Source organism: Hemiscyllium ocellatum, chromosome 15, assembly GCF_020745735.1.
Source record: "Hemiscyllium ocellatum isolate sHemOce1 chromosome 15, sHemOce1.pat.X.cur, whole genome shotgun sequence".
NCBI lineage: Eukaryota > Metazoa > Chordata > Chondrichthyes > Orectolobiformes > Hemiscylliidae > Hemiscyllium > Hemiscyllium ocellatum.
Genome location: NC_083415.1, coordinates 19290233 through 19308169, shown reverse-complemented (window position 1 = coordinate 19308169; position 17937 = coordinate 19290233). Strand labels below are relative to the sequence as shown.

Sequence of the window (17937 nt, the reverse complement as noted above, 5' to 3'; positions counted from 1 at the left end):
TTTAGAGCAATATGACGGTGCTATTTTCTGGGTTTGTAGATTGTGAAGGAGCAAAGATGGGCTTTAGTAGAGTGATCTGCTCTTCTTGTTGGATGTGAAAGTTCAGGGAATTTCCATGTTACAGATATCTGCATTATATCTGCAGGAATGGTCTTTGGTGGCAAATCCTACCAGATTGCATGGATCAGTTGGAGGAGGAGTTAGAGGCAATAAGGAATTTACAGTAGCTAGGAGGGATGGCAGTTATAGGGAGGGAGAAAACCACAGATACAGTCAGGTAGATGGGTCACTACCATGGAAAGGTAAGAGAGGGAGGTAGATAGTGCAGGAGTTTCCTGTGCCTATTCCCATCTCAAACAAATATGCCATCATGGAAAATGTAGGGGGTGATGGACTCATAGTGGAATGCAGTACAAACAGCCAAGTTTCTGGTACTGGGACTGGCTCTATTGTAATGAGAGGTGCATTGGGTTCTAAGCAATTGATTCTGTTAGGAGACTCTCTAGTCAGAGGCAGAGACAGAAATTTCTGTGGCCAGCAGCTAGAAACCAGAATGGTATGTTTCCTCCCTGGTGACCAGATCAAGGATACCTCAGAGAAGGTGCAGAATGAAAGTTGTTGGAAGGAATCCTGAGGGATAGGATTTACATGTATTTGGAAAGGCAAGGACTGATTAGGGATAATCAACATGGCTTTATGCAAGGGAAATCAAGTCTCACTAATTTGACTAAATTTTTTGAAGGAGTAACAAAGAGGATTGATGAGGGCAGAGCAGTGGATGTAGTCTGTATGGACTTCAGTGAAGCGTTCAACAAGGTTCCTCCTGGTAGACTGGTCGGCAAGGTTAAATCACATGGAATACAGGGAGAACTAGCCATTTGGATACAGAACTGGCTTGAAGGTGGAAGACAGAGGGCAATAGTGAAGGGTTGCTCTTCAGATTGGAGGCCTGTGACCAGTGGTTTACCACAAGGATCGCTGCTGGGTCCTCTACTTTTTGTCATTTACATAAATGGTTTGGATGCGAGCATAAGAGGTACAGTTAGTAAGTTTGCAGATAACACATTGAAATTGGAGGTGTAGTGGACAGTGAAGAAGATTACCTCAGTGTAAAATGGGTTTTTGATCCGATGGGCCAATGGGCTGAGGAGTAGCAGATGGAGTTTAGTTTAGATACATGTAAGGTGCTGCATTTTGGGAAGGCAAATCAGGACAGCATTTAATGGTGAGGTCCTAGGGAGTGTTGCTAAACAAAGAGACCTTGGAGTGAAGGTTCATAGCTCCTTCAATGTGGAGTTGCAAGTAGATAGGATAGTGAAGAAGGCATTTAGTATGCTTTCTCTTAATGGTCAGAGCATTGAGTACAGGAGTTGGGGGGTCATTTTGCAACTGTACAGAACATTGGTTAGGTTACTTTTGGAATATTGTGTGCAATTCTGGTCTCATTCCTATTGGAAGGTTGAGGTGAAATTTGAAAGGTTTCAGAAATGATTTACAAGGATGTTGCCAGGGTTGGAGGTTTTAAGCTATAGGGAGAGGCTGAATAGACTGGGGCAGTTTTCCCTGGAACATCAGAGGCTGAAGGGTGACATTGTAGAATTTATAAAATCATGAGAGGCATGGATAGGATAGATAGACAAAGTCTTTACCCAGAACTAGACTGCATAGGTTTCAGGTGAGAGGGGAAAAATTTATAAGGGACCTAATGGGCAACCTTCTCAAGCAGAGGATGGTGTGGTGCTTGGAATGAGCTGACAGAGGAAGTGATGAAGTCTGGTATGATTACAACATCTAAAAGGTATCTGGATGGGTTATGAATAGGAAGGGATTCGAGAGATATGAGCCAAGTGCTGGCAAATGGAACTAGATTGGGTTGGGATATCTGGTTAGCGTGAATGAATTGGACTGAAGGATCTGTTTCCGTGCTGTACACCTCTGACTCTCTGACTTGAGTTGTGAGAGGAGATTATGCATTCTCAGCCTACACTCATTAGAGTTTAGAAGAATGAGAGGAGATCTGATTGAGGTATAAGATGTTGAAGGGGAATAAACAAATTTAGTGTCAAGTACATGTTCCCTTTGTGGAGCAATCTAGAAAGGGAGGTCACAATTTTACGCTAAGGGGTGGCAGATTTAAAACAAACGAGGAGGAGGCATTACTTCTCTCAAAATGATTGACAATTTGTGGAATTCACAACCTTGAGGTGTGATGGACACTGTATAAATTAAGGGAAGAGGCAGGCAGATTTCTAATTATTAATGGGTTGAACGGTTATAGAGAACAAACAGGAAAATGACCGTGAGGCCAAGATGAAATGAGCAATGAATGACAGAGCAAGCTTCAGGGATTGAACTGCCTACTCCTCCTCTTCCGTTTTAAAGTGGCAAAGCTGTGCCTCAGCTAGTCTAAAATAGAAATTCTGATCCAGTTTGGAAGAATCGGACCTATTTGGATTTCAGCAATCTGTTCTAAATTGACAATACATGATTTATTAATACAATTTATTCCCCTCTTGATGTCAAGAAATACATCATTCCTTCTCAGCTCAGTTAATTTCTTTGGCAACTTTCTCTACAACTCCTATCTCTTATGTAATAAGATTCTCCTTTCTGCTCTGAACTTTATTTTTCTTTTTAATATGCTTCTTGGTAGTTGATTCTTTTGGAGCACTGAACACTTGCTCTGGTTAAGCTTCTGTCAATCATTTCACAATCTCGTAAACACCAATTGAGCTTTTTTTTTAAACTTCTTCAAATTTTCTTCTGCCTTCTCTCTGCCCCCACAAAAAGATCAGCTTTCAAAATTTTTATTCACTTTTAAATTCTTGATACCCAGTAAAGAAATAGCAACTGATTAAATTGACAGATTATATACTTTGGTCAGGTCTTCTCATTAGTTTAAATAAAAACATTCTCCACATATTGTAGAAGGCTGGTCCTCAGCTAATTGGTTCCTACGGGAACCCATGTTCAGAATATAAAAGTGTCAAAAAACCTTGGTTGTACCAGTGCTAACACATGATCTGCTGTCCCCATTCCCTTTCTGACAGGACAAATGCATGACAGTTCACTTTGTTGACGTTCACAGCAAACAACATGTTGATACTCTGCTCCTGTAGAAGGCCCAAGAGTGATATCAGAGTAGGAAGCAAGGTGAGATTACATGGAGTGCATAATGCGTCTACTTGAAGAGCGAAGAACTTCTACCAAGGCAGGCAACCTGTTTGTGCATATCGGTTTGTGGGTGACTTGTTGATATGGGTGAGAAATTTGGTAAGACATAGGAGACAGAAAGTACTTAAACTGGCAGCATATGACCCACGACCTTCCCCAAACATCAATACTGGAATGGCAGCTGTTCAATATATGTACAAATCACTTAGATGAAGGAATAAAGAGACATTCATCTAAGTATCCTAACAACATGAAGTTGAATGGCATGGTAACTAGACAAATGACAAAGAGACTTTGAAAGATTAAATGAGTGCAATACACTGGCAAATGGAGTTCCATGTGAGGAAGTATGAAACCATTATTTTGGACAAAAGAAAATAAGATCAAACTATTTTCTAAATGGTAAAAAGCTAGAACTCAGGGGTCCAGAGAGATTTTAGCAGTGCGGTATAGAAAACAACAAAAGCTAGTGGACAAATACAAAAGAAATTGAAAGGTTAGTGAACACAGGCATTATCTGAGGCAATGAGAAGGGAGGCAAGAACAATGCAGAAGATGCAAGGTCAAGGCAGGAAGTTAAGGAAAGGCAGGTGGTGGTGCTGGTATTGGAGGAAATGCCATGAGGCAAACTAGAAAGGGGCAATAACTTTAAGCTGGAAATGCCAAAGTCATTTGAAGAACCAAGCATTAAAGATAAATTGATAGTTGAATAAAATAATATTAAGTAGAGCAATGTACAGCAAGGACTACCTCTACCTCAGTCAGTTCAGGTCATTGTTCCTCATGAAGGATACACTGACCTTAAATTGGAAGGAGAATGCCATCGGAGCTAAAAGCATTAAATTATAAGGGCAGGTCACACACAATAGATTTGTCTTTCTTACAGTACAAAAGATTAGCGAGAGATCCACTATAAGTACTTAAGGTACTGTAGCACAGTGGTTAGGACTGCTGCCTCACAGCACCAGAGACCTAGGTTCAATTCCTGCCTCAGGCGACTCTCTGTGTGGAGTTTGCACGTTCTCCCTGTGTCTGTGTGGGTTTCCTCCCACAATCCAAAAAGAAAGTGCTGGTTAGGTGAGTTGGCCATGCTAAATTGCCTGTAGTGTTAGGTAAAGGGTTAAATGGTGGGTCAGTGTGGACTTGTTTCCACACTGTAAGTAACTGAATTTTGATAAGCAGATAGAGAGTAACATTTTCCACTTGTGGGAGGTCCAGAACAAGAGAATATTTTCTCACGTCTTCCTATAACAGCAACTGAAATCTGGAACCTTCTCTCTTTATGAAGAGACTAGGATAATTGAATGTTTCAAAACTCAGATTATTGGCTGGTTGATGGGTGTGGGCGTTAAAGTTTATGGAACAAAAGTGGGTGGATGGAATTGAGATACAGATCAGTCATGATCTAATAGAATGCAGAAGTAGCTGATTTGCCTCCTTTGCTTGTACGGTCTTTAATCTCCATTTTCCACACAAGAATATAGCAACGTGTGAAGGGGGCAAGCCCCAAAACTTGAACAAAGTGAATAGGAGGCTCTGCAAAAGGCTTTTGAAAGGCTTGATGTACCTTGGTTTAAACAGACACAAATATATGCCTTACTTTCTGGTGACAGAGCAAGAGAAGCTACAGGAGAGTGTTCAACATAATAGGGTAACCTTTCATGTGATGGCGAGCCTAGAGGTTTACAGTAAAGAAGAAATTAATCAATCCCACAGGAAGTCGTACATTCAATGGATATTTATGAATTTTGAGAAGATTTGAAGCTCAGGTTGAGGGTCTTGATGTAGGTTTGCTCGCTGAGCAGGAAGGTTTGTTTTCAGATATTTCATCACCATATTTTATCAGTGAGCCTCCGGTTGAAGCACTGGTGGTATGGCCCACTTTCTATTTAATGTATTTAGGTTTCATTGGGTCGGTGATGTCGTTTCCTGTGGTGACATCATTTCCTGCGATGCCATTTCCTGTTATTTTTCTCAGGGAGTGGTAAATGGGATCTAAGTCAATGTATTTGTTGATAGAGTTCCAATTGGAATACCATGCTTCCAGGAATTCTCGTGCGTGTCTCTGTTTGGCTTGTCTGAGGATGGATGTGTTGTCCCAGCCAAAGTGGTGTCCTTCCTCATTTGTATGTGAGAATACTAGTGAGAGACAGTCATATCATTTTGTGGCTAGTTGATGTTCATGTTTCCTGGTGGCTAGTTTTCTGCTTGTTTGACCAACATGGTGTTTGTTACAGTTCTTGCAAGGTATTTTGTAAATGACATTGGTTTTGCTTGTTGTTTGTATGGGGTCTTTCAAGTTCATTAGCTGCTGTTTTAGTGTGTTGGTGGGTGTTTGGGCTACCATGATGCCAAGGGGTCTGAATAGTCAGGGCAGTCATTTCAGAGATGCCTTTAATGTAGGGGAGAGTGGCTAGGGTTTCTGGACGGGTTTTGTCTGCTTGTCGGAGTTTATTGCTTAGAAATCGGCGGACTCTGTTCAATGTGTACCTGTTCTTTTTGAATACACTGTATAAGTGTTTTCCTCTGCTCTGCATAGTTCCTCTGTGCTGCAGTATGTGGTGGCTCATTGAAATAATGTTCTAATGCAGCTTTGTTTGTGGGTGTTGGGATGATTGCATCCTTTGTATGTCTTTACATTGCAAGTGCACACCTAAATACTTCTTAGATATCACGAATGTTTCTGCTTCTACCACCCTTACAGGTAAGGAGTTCCAGATTTCTACCACCCTCTGGATGAAAAACACATTTCCCTCGCATCCCCTTTAAACTCGTGGCACACTTACCTTAAATCTATGCGCCCTTGTCATTGATCTCTCAACCAGGGGGCATGATTTCTCTCTGTCCACCCTGTCTACACCCTTCAATTTTATACAAATCAATCATGCTTCCCCTCAACCCAACAACCCCCCTCCCCACCATGATTCAGTCTCCTCTGCTCCAAAGAAAACAATCCCATTCTGACCAATCGCTCTTTGGAACTGAAACTTTTCAGTCCTGGCAACATCCTGGTAAATATCCTCTGCATCCCCTCCAGTGCGACTACATTCTTCCTATAATCTTGGTTCCAAAACTGCATACAACACTCTAGCTGTGGCTTAACCAACATTTTATAAAGCTCCAGCATCACATCCCTGTTCTTTATGCCTCAGTTAGGAAAGGTAAGCATACCATATGCCTTCTTAAATGCTATCTACCTTTCCAGATACCTTAAGGGACTAGTGGACATGCACACCATGATCCTGGGAGCTTGTACCTTAACATAGCCCATCCATGTGAGTTATTATTAAGATCTTGCTAGAATTTCTCTTGCTAAATGGTCAAGCTTTACCTGATTGTCTCCCACTGCAATTGCAACCTACTATTAAAATGCCATGGATGCAGCAGGAAGCAGTTAATTGACAAGTGGTTCAACTGGCCTCTGGCTAGGCTGACTGTTAGAGGTAAAGAAGCTGGCAGACAAAATGGCATGGTGAGAACTTGCCATCCAAAACCTTCCTGAAGCATTCTGCCAGCTTTCCAGTCTCCCAACCTGTTTCCAAGGGATGGCAAAATTCAGTTTCACATTTTACAAAGCAAATTAAACCAGGGGCTACCAGGTTTGATAAACCGTTGTAATGAACAACCCACCTCCAGCAAGAAGTATTTAGATATGCACTTGCAATGCTAAGACATACAAACTAGAGGCCTCATGATGGAAAATGGATTAGAATAGTTAGGTTCCTGATGAAGTGCTTATGCCCGAAATGTCAACCCTCTGTTCCTCTGCTGTTGCCTGACTGGCTGTGCTTTTCCAGAGCCACACTTTTCGACTCTGATCTCCAGCATCTGCAGTCCTTGATTTCTCTTAGAATGGTTTAGGTGGATGTTTTTAATTAGCGCAGACTCAATTAACCAAATGTCCTTTTTCACTGCTATGCTTCGATGACAATATGACCTTAATGTCAACTCTCTGACTACTTAAATTGATTCACCCCTTGCCCTATCCCCTTTAATACTGGAGGTGTTAGACCTGGATGTAGTCGCACTGGAGACTTACTGAGATGCTGTCTGGGCTGGAGAGTTTTAGTCACGTAGTGATGTTGGACAGGCTGCAGTTGTTTCCCTTGGAGCAGAGGAGACTGGGGCGAGAGTGGGTAGTGAGCAGGGCCTATTGATTTGCATAAAATTATGAAGGGCACAGACAGGACAGACAGGAAATTTTAACATTTCATCTCACCCCGATGATATTCATTTTTGTGTTTTAAGTCTTCTCACTGTCAGAATCCTCCACTGGAACTGGCACTTGAAAAGTTCATTACTTTTACAAGTTTCACATTACCCTACCTTAAATCCATAACATTCTAACAGGACTAGAGAGGGTAACGCATGCTCCCAAAGATCAGGGAGTTCAGAAACAGGGGTCACTAGCCGAGGATACAGGGTAGGCCATTTAGGACTGAAATGAAGAGAAATTTCTTCATCCAGAAAGTGGTGAGCCTGTGGAATTCTCTGCCACAGAAAATTGTTGAGACCAAAATATCAAATACTTTCAAGGAGTTGGATATATTTCTTAGAGTTAAATGGATGAAAGGCTATGGGGAAGATACACGAATGAGGTACTAAGTTGGATGAACAGCTATAAACATACAATGGATGAGCAGACTCAAAGGGCTGAATGGCCTGTTCTTGCTCCTTTTTCCTATGTTGCTATGTTTCTATGATCCACGATCCATTCCCCCCACCCCACCCATCCCTCACTCTAGCTAGGCAGAGCAGTGTGGCTACATTCTGCCTGTTCATTTTCCTTTCTCATTTCTTTTCTTCTTCAGAGCAAGCAAAGCAGAGTTTTATCAGAAAGTCAATAACATACTCCAGGGAGAAAGCTACACTCAACATCTATCATGGGCAGATGCAAGAATTTATAGAATAAGTAGTACTCAGAACAGTAAATGCAATGCTGAGGCTGAATTAGAAATTAACTCATAGACAGGTACATTCCATTATTTTACATGGAATGGGCACAACATGTAACACATCAATGACAACACAAATTATGCTGTGATTTATTTTAAGTACTCAGAGTAAAGAACTTGTGCTTGTCAAATAAAGCTAATACACATTTGTTGACAACTGCCTGCTGCATCCAAGGAGCAGCATGAAGCATCAAACTACTGATTCAGAATATGTTCAGAAACTTCAGTTACCTTTCTCCATAGCAACCACAGTGATACTACCTGGAATCAAATTGCAACTATTGAACATGTCAGCCTCTAGTACAATGCATTGGGGAGAGGTTAAATATGAAATTCACAACTTAAACAACCTTTTTAATCCTCTCTTCATCATCCTAATTTGCAGATAACCTGCAGAAATTATACCAGACTATGCTTCCGGATGCTTATTACAAATACATATGTCAGGCTATGATTAGTATCTCACTCACGAGTCATTCAACTCTAAAGAATGCACTTATACACAAAGAAGGCAGGGAGGCAGATGGGACTAGTTTAGTAGTGGATTCACTGAAGTCTCACAAATGAAGGAAGGGTATAAATGGCTTTTCCACAGCCGAAGAATTTAACTCTTCATTTCCCTGATTAAACAGAATTGCGGTGGAAGAGAATACAATTTAATAGATGCAGACAATTCACTGCTCATTTATTGCCAGAGATTGTTGTTTAATGTTGTAAGTCTGAAAGATGTCAAATAGCTACCATCTTACGACATTGAGTGTTCTTGTAAAAAATGTATACTAGATTTTATTGGGTGCATATTGGATTTTATTTGTTCATGTGGCACACAATCAAGCCAACTTGCTTATTCAGCACATCATGTGATTATTGTGGTTGGATTTGAAATAATACAACTGGTGAGTTCTCAGCTTTAGCATAAATAACTGATGGGAGATGATGGGCTGCACACAAAGGAAATTCCCTGCCTCAGAAACCTGGAAATAGTCTCTGGTAGTTGAGCCTATTTTGGTTTAAATACTTAGACATTCTCCACTAATTTCAACAGGACAATTGAGTGAACTGTTTTCCTTTCCTCATGGATTGGTTTCCTTGAAAACACAGGCACAAACGTTTGACCAAATGGAACCTGGGAGCAGATTTCAGAACATTCCTGGGCTGCATACTCTGGTTGACTCGCATCTTCTGAGAAAGACTCAGGGAGAGAGAGATAAATTCACAGGTATCCGTCTAAATGTATTCTTAGCTTTGGGCATCACTGGCAGGGTCATCCTTTACAGTCCCTCTCTAGGTGTCTTTAAGTACATGGTGGTAGAACATTTCCTTGAATAAAATCTTGCATTTACATTGTATCGTCAATATGAAATTGGCAGGTGCTTCATGAAAATGGAGGTCAAGTAAAGTGCAATCACTGCAGTTCACACAGAATCATAGAAACCCTACGGTGCAGAAAGAGGCCATTCAGCCCACCAAGTCTGCACCAACCCTCTGAAATGCATAGTTCCCATTCACTGAGCCTGCACATCTTTGGACTGTGGGAGGAAACCAGAGCACCCAGAGGAAACCTGTACAGACACGGGGAGAATGTACAAACTTCACACAGACAGTCACCTAAGGCTGGAATCAAACTCAGGTCCCTGGTGCTGTGAGGTAACAGTGCTAATTACTCTGCCACTGCGCTGCCCAAGGGGTAGGCAGGAGGCATATGTTGAAAGTATTCCCAAAGATCAAAGTGTCAGGATTTTAGCCCACTGATGGAGAAGGGATGGTGACATACATCTTTGTTAAATTGGGGAGAGACTTGGAGAAGGCATCCTTATGATCCTGTTTTCTTTGATCCTCTGGTTGGATAAGGTTGTAAATTTGAGACTACTGTCAAAGAAATCTTGATGAGTTGCTGCAGGATACCCTGCAGTTAATATCCTCTTCTGACATAATCCAACAATGGTGGAGTGTATGAATATTTGACCTGGCTTATACTGCAGTACCTATGATCTTCTTTCTGCATTACATCTGTCAGATGCCTGCCTAAATAGTAATCAAGTTGATAAAAGAATCACCAATAATGACATCCAGTGGGTGGATTGCTAGAAATTTATTGGCATCAGGCAACTATTTTTTATGGCTTCTAGCTACCTATACCTTTAAAGTGCTGAACAAAGAATATCCTCCTAACTTCCCCTGAGCTGATGTACAAGTGGAGGCGTGTGGAGTAAGTCTCAAACCACAGACAGATGGGAGAGCAGAAAGCTAATCCCAGCACACATTCAACAACAGTGAAAACACAATCGAAAATCTGGGTCATGCTTTGACCAAAGCATCATCACAATATATCATTTCTGGCAATAGGATCTGTCAGCTGTGATGGAAACTGTGACCTAATTTTAAAATGGTTCCATATTTGTGTTTTTCATTTTCTCCTTCACAAACTTTTAACAGCATGAACTCTTTTTGTTTTACGTCAAACATCAATATTGCTGCAGCTATATTTACTATCTTCTGATGTCTAGTCTAATCGTTACAAAGCAAGTTGCCTAGTCCCACAATTAAATGAGGCTTTACAATGGTTTAGGTTTGGATATGAGAATGACAATGATGGCTAATAGTACTCATGATCATAAAGAAGTAGAGCAGACAGCAATTTCTGACATTCATACACATACCATTAAACATGAAAATCAGGCAGTTATGTCAAATTTTTCATGCTGATCCCAAAGCATCCTGGCACTGATGTCTCAAAATAATGTTCACATTAATACAGATGTGGGATTCTGTGCTATGTACCTCACAGATATCTTATGAGTATACCAGAAAAAGCTAGGCCTTAATCATTCAAGTGTAAGTGATTTTATTTTAAAAGCATAGTGGAACTTAACTTCTGCCAAACAGGGTCACTGGTACTGCAAATTGACTTTTCAACTATGAGATTCCCTTATTTCAGATCCCAATTATTGTTACTTTCTTTAAAAATTTCCATTAATTCCATCATTCTTAAAACTCTCTCTTAATTCCATGTTCTCTCTTAATTTTGCTCTCTGCACATGATTGTACATTTAACTAAATTTTAAACAAACTTTCTGGTCTAACAGTCCCCACGTTTTAGTAAGGATTTGAAAATGTAGTTAATTAAGAAGACAGGACAATCCTGATGACACATGTACTGAATCTCCTGGGCACCACATTTTCTTATATGACATAGGATTTAGGATAAATAGCACTGAGTACTACTGCAGAAACTGACATCTGTGGAGATAGAAATGGAGTTAGCATTTCAAGCCCTCCAAAGAATTATACATTGAAAATGTTGGAAAGATTCAGCAGGTCAGAGTTTGATTCAGACTTCTAACATCCACAGTAACTGCTTTACAGAAATAAACCATTTGGTCCAACCAGTTCATACCAGTAGTTAACTCCAGATTAACCTCCTCACATCTTTTCTCATCTAAATCTACCATTTATTCTCCCTCAAATGCTTGTCTACCATCCCCTAAAATGCATCTATTCACATCAAATCACTCTCTGTGGTAACAAGTTCCACATTCTGACTATTCTGAATTTCCCATTGAAAGTGTTGGCAACTATCTTATGGTGATGATCTCTTGTCAATCTCTTCCCCACAACAGGAGACATTCTCTCCACATTCACTTTATCAACATATTCCACGATTTTAAATAATTCTATTTGGTCACCCTTTAACCTTCTTTGATTTAAAAGAAAAGACCCAAATTGTCAATTTCTTCCTGATACACATGCATATGAAGTTCGGGTATCAAACTTATAAACCTTTTCTACAGCTCTTCAGTACCTTTGTATCCTGAACCTAATGCTGTATCAAAAGTCGAGAGTGTGGTGCTAGAACAGCACAGGTCAGGCAGCATCTGAGGAACAGGAGAATCGACATTTTGGGCATAAGCTCTTCATTCCTGAAGCCTGACCAGCTGTGCTTTTCCAGCACCACACTCTCGACTCCAGCATTTGCAGTGTTCACTTTCTCTGAGCTGTACTCAAAGGTGCTGTGTAGCCAAGATTCAATACAGAATCCACATAACTTCCTAATATCCAATTCTACATTGCTCTAAATACTATAAACCATACAGTAAAATGCCACAAAATCAGCAAATGCAATAGTGCTTGCTCATCACTGGCTGTAAAATATGGACTGCTAAATTTGCAATTACAATCTGGACCATGTGATGAAAATAAATCCTTAAGGGGCTGTTGTATCACAGAAGTCCAATGACACCTATTAGTAACAGGACTATCTAAGACACAATCCTACACTGCCTGCATTGTTAATCCCCACTGTTTTATAATCTTAAAACTTACAAGCAAATTATTGATTATATTAGAGGCAGGTGGACATGCCAGTAGTGGCTTCAAAAATGGACACCAATTCAGAGGTTGGGTTGGATTTCAATACAACTCATTGCTGCTCTGCAGGAGACAATTGCAATTTACTGTGAACGAAGATCACTGGCCTCAAAAGACTTTCATGTGCTATCCTGGCATTGATGGCCTTTAAATTCGTATGAGACAAAAAATCACAGATGTTGGAATCCAAGGAAGCAGGAGGCCGGAAGAATGCAGCAAGCCAGACAGTATCAAGAGGTGGACTTCTTCAGGACTGGGGTTGAGTGTAAGGTGAGCTGCAGATAAAGGGGGTGGGGGTGCAGGGTGGTGAGGTGGGAATAGGTGAAGACATGTAGAGGATACGACCTAGTTGGTTGATGGAAGGGATGAATCCGGTTGGTGGTTGGGAGGAGTGGAAGGGGCGGGGGGGGGAGGGGAGGAGCTGGAAAGGGAAGGGAGGTTATTTGAAGTTGGAGAACTCAATGTTGAGTCCTCCAGGTTATACGCTGCCCAGGTGGACAATGAGGTATTATTCCTCCCAATTTGTGGTTGGATTCATTGTGGCAATGGAGGAGACCAAGCATGGTCATGTCGAAAAGGGAGTGGGAAGGGGAATTAAAATGGGCAGTGACTGGGAGGTCAGGTCCCTTAACTTATGTTGGGTCTCCCCAATGTAGAGAAGATCACATTGGGAGTACCAGATATAGTAAACTAGGCTTCTCATCCAACCTAGTTTACTGTAACCCATGCTCCCGATGTGGTCTTCTCTACATCAGGGAGACCAAATGTAAACTCAGGGCATGTTTCACTTAGCATCTCAGCCAGGCCTACAGGGACTGACCTGACTTCCCAGTCACTGCCCATTCTAATTCCCCTCCCCTTTCCGATATGACCACCCTTGGCCTCCTCCATTGCCACAACAAACTAAACTGCAAATTGGAGGAACAACACCTCATCTTCCACCTGGGCAGCCTACAGCCCGAAGGACTCAACATTGAGTTTGCCAATTTCAAATAACCTTCCTTCCCTTCCCCTGACTCCCTTCACAGCCCCTTTCCAGCCCCCCCCTCCCCTCCATTCCTCTCAGCCGCCCACCAGATTCATCCCTCCCATTGACCAACCAGGTCATACCCTCTACATGTCTTCCCCTATTCTCACCTCACCATCCTGCCCCACCGCTCACACAGTCCCAGTCCTGAGGAAGGGTTACCCCCCAAACATTGTCTTCTCCACCTCCTGATGTTGCCTGGCTTGCTGTGCTCTTCCAGCCTCCTCTTTGTCTATTTTATATTTGGGTGTCATATTATATCTGTGGAATGAATTGCAGCACTCTGGGACTAACTTCAGGCCATCTGTATGCTAAGCAAGCTTGCTGCATGTGTACATACTTCCAGCTGATCATGACAATGACATGTTTGGTGCAATTTGTGGGGTGGCTCAACAACAAAATGGCACAGGTTCAAAGGGTATTCACCAGAAATGACGGAGGTTTGTCCAATGAAGGAATGGAGCTTTTCACAACAACTAGGGGCAGTTGTCGGCAATTCCTGTTTTGCCATTTCATAAGATCACAACTGATCTCATCTCAGCCTCCACTCTAATTTCCTGCCCACTCCCCTAACTCTTTAACCTATTATTAATTAAAAATTTGCCTATCTCTTCCTTTAAATTTTTTCAGTTCCCTGACGTCCATGACACTCTATGATGGATTCAACAGATTCATGATGTTTTTTTAAGCGAAGTAATTCCTCCTCATTTCAGTTTTACATCTGCTGCCCCTTAGCCTAAAACTTGGCCTTTCATTCTAGACTGCCCCACAAGCAGAAATATCTACTGTGTCTAGTTTGTCAATCCCCTTTAGTATATTTTATATCTCAATTGGATTTCCTTTCATCCTTCTAAACTCTAGTAAGTATAGACCTAAACTGCTTGGCCTCTCCTCATAAGACAAGCCTTTCATCTCTGGAACTAATTTAGTGAAGCTTCTCTGAACTACCTCCAATCCAATTATGTCCTTTTTCAAGTAGGGGAACAAACTGTGCACAGTACTCCAAATGTGCCTTCACCAATCTCTTAGATAATTGCAACAAAATGCCCTTGCTTTTATACTCAATTCCTTTAGCAGTAAATTCCAAAATTCCTTTTGCCCTCCTTATTACTTGCTGTATCTGCAGACAAACGTTCTCAACTTGAACTTAATTGCAACTGTCAGTTTTATGTTTCAACAGTAAAAACTAAGAGGGAATCACTCTACTGAATGTATTTTTTTCTGTTGTTACTATTGTATAACAATATATACCGGCAAAAGGTCATCAATGGTTTCTGGAAATTCACGTATGCTAAGGATTAGATCCAGTCTGTGACTCAGACAGGAAACGTTGCACATCTGTGGAGGAAATATAATATACACAATAACATTAATGATGCAATTTAATGTAATATTTTACAATTTCATTCAGTTAACTAAATACCATTAACAACACATTCCATTATACCTAATATTGTTAAACCCAATCTCGCATTGTAATGAATGGAGTGTAATTTAGTCACGCCACAATAGATTAGTATTTAGGGAGCAAGCCAGCAGCACAGCTTTTGTTTTTAGCAGTTTCACGCTGGCCTATGAAGTGTCAGCCAATCTCAGCTGGTCTACTACTGGTCCATATCACAAGGTTCATATCACAACCTCTACTCCCAGCTTCTTACAAATGACATTAGCATGAAAGTGCATTTGTGTGAAAGCAACAGAAGGTTATGGTCAGGCTTGTCGTGTACTTCAACAAATTCTATTGCTGAGGCTTATACAAGAAGAATCAACACTCTGGTGATGAATCACAAGCTAGCAGACGCCTTCAGACATAGACTGGGGAAAAGAAAATCCTGCAACTATACTATTATCTACCATTTTGGAAATAATATGTACAGTGAAGTTAGGAGCAGTTGGGCTCTGGGAGATTCAGTATACTTTGTTCATTTCAAATGAAGCAACGCATTTGGCTTAAAAGCAAAACCTACGGTGATGTATCTCTTTCCTTTTGCTGAAACACTGAAAGGTTCCAGCTATAAGAGGAGCTCACCTCATCCTTATTGTAACCCTGCAAAACTCAAACCTTTTGATTTTAGGTAATTGGACAAGTTTCGTTCAAAGGTCCACACTTTCAGCTAATGCACTCCAGACCGTAATCACTCACACTTTAAAAAACGTTTCACTTCAAGTCACCATTGATTCTTTTATCAATTATATTACATCATTGTTCTCCAGTTTCTGACAAAAGGAACACTGTTTGCCTATCTACTCAGATCAGACACCTCACAATGTTAAACATAATAGTCTTTTATCAAAAGGAGCACACCTCCAGCTTCTTTCGACTCTCTAGATAACTGGAGATCCCCATTTCCAGAGTATTTCACATTTTCTCAATTGTTTTCTCATATTTCCTAAAATGTAGTGCCTAGAGCTTACCAAAATAATCCAATTAAGGGTGAAATAATCTATATTAGAGGTTTCTATAAAGTTCAGAATCATACAAAAGGTGGTAACTGTTTTCCCACCAGGCCCTCCCACAATATGGCCTTTTGAGTTATATTGCTACTTCATAAGATCATATTTAATCTTCCACTTCAACTCCATTTTTCCACTTTAACCTCATATCTTTTGATTTTTTTTTAGTGTACAAAGACCTATCAATCTCCATCCTGAAAATACTCAATAAATTACCATCCATAGCTTATGGGACAAAACGTTCCAATTAGTCACAATACTCGATAAATGAAAAAAACATCTATCTGATTCCAATCTTAAACCACCTGAGACAATGATCTCCAGCTCTAAAATCTCTAGCTAAGGGAAACTGCCTTCTAGTATCTACCTTGTCAAAATCCTTTAAAATGTTATATGCTTTAATCAGATTGCTTCTAAACTTGAGAGAATATCGGTCCATTCTATTCAATCACTCATCATAAAGCAACCCTTTCACCTCCTGTTGCTTTCACACTGTTGTACCTGACTTCAGACAATTAAGTGTATCGCAGTAAAGCAATCCAGTACCCTTCTAGCTGGAGAGAATAGTATCATAAGTGAGGAACTGATGCTTACTTTATAACATGTCCCCTTTTACCTCTAGCTCATACTGTCAACAATTAAAGTATAACAAAATGAGGCAAAGGTAAAATTGTCCATACAGACTGTACCTTCCAACAATCCTTGAAGAATTACATTGTCAGGGATTCCACAAATGTTATTAATAATGGAGTAACTACAAGTACAACCAGACAAAATCGAACTATTACCTTTTGGCATGCAGTGACATTAGTATTGCTAAATACCCCAGTGTCATCATTGACCAAAAACTCAAAGGGACTTGGCGTATAAATACTGTGGCCTTAACAGCAGGTCAGAGGCCAAGAATTATGTGACAAGTAACTTACTACCTGACTTCCACAAGCCTGTCCATAAGTCATAAGTCAAGAATGTGATGGAATAAGCCCCACTTGTTCCTGCAGCTCCAATAATATTCAAGAAGCTTGGCAATATCTAAAAGAAAGCTGCCCACTTGATTGGCACCATATTCACAGACAATTGTTCCCTTATCAGATCTCAGATCAGATCACCTACAGTGTGAAAACAGGACCTTCGGCCCAACCAGTCCACACCGACCCTTCGAAGAGTAACCCACCCAGACCCATTTCCCCTTTGACTAATGCACTTAACACTGTGGGCAATTTAGCATGGCCAATTCACCTAACCTGCACATCTTTGGACTGTGGGAGGAAACCGGAGTGCCCAGAGGAAACCCACGCAGACACTGGGAGAATGTGTAAACTCCACATGGAAACACCATTATCTGCAGGTTCCCATCCAAGTCATTCACCACCTTGACTTGGAAACATATTACTGTTCCTTCACTGTTACTCAGTCAAAATCCTGGAACTCCCTTCTAACAGTATTGCTGGTACCTACACTTCAATGTGTGCAGCAGTCCAAAGAAGCAGCTCACCATTACATTCTCATGGGCAATGACGGATGGGCATTAAATGTTGGCCCACATCCCATGAATGAATGACAAAAAAAATCTGAAGCAGTTTTTTTCTACACCCTCCAAACTGATATCATCAAACACACAATCTGCACAAGTGATATTCCCACTATCCTAGGTACACTTGGAACACAGCATTCTAAAAAACATTTGCATTCTTCTTATAGCCAATGATTATATTTAGACTAGATTTTTTTTCAGAAATGTAATACATGCAGGGAAGCACAAGTCACATAACCTACCTCCATCATATATTGATCAACAATATGAAGGTCAGCCGGAGATCCTTTATACATTTTATATTTTTCAACATCATCCGCTGTGGGAACATACCTGACAATTAAAATAAAGCACAAGCTGTATTTCTGAAATACAATTAATCAACCTGCACATGATAAACAAAACCAAACTGAAAGGAGATATGA

The 17937-nt window shown here is 40.7% G+C and overlaps 1 protein-coding gene across 2 annotated transcripts in view; it reads right to left on the bottom strand.

Moving 5' to 3' along the window:
- LOC132822712 (formin-H) overlaps positions 1-17937 on the bottom strand; it is a 127634-nt gene that overhangs the window by 25742 nt on the left and 83955 nt on the right. For both annotated transcript variants that reach the window (XM_060835983.1, XM_060835984.1), the window contains 2 exons: positions 17755-17845; positions 14776-14862 (listed from right to left, as the gene is read on the bottom strand). In XM_060835983.1, the coding sequence (XP_060691966.1) occupies positions 14776-14862; positions 17755-17845 (178 nt within the window). The remainder of the gene's footprint in view (positions 1-14775; positions 14863-17754; positions 17846-17937) is intronic.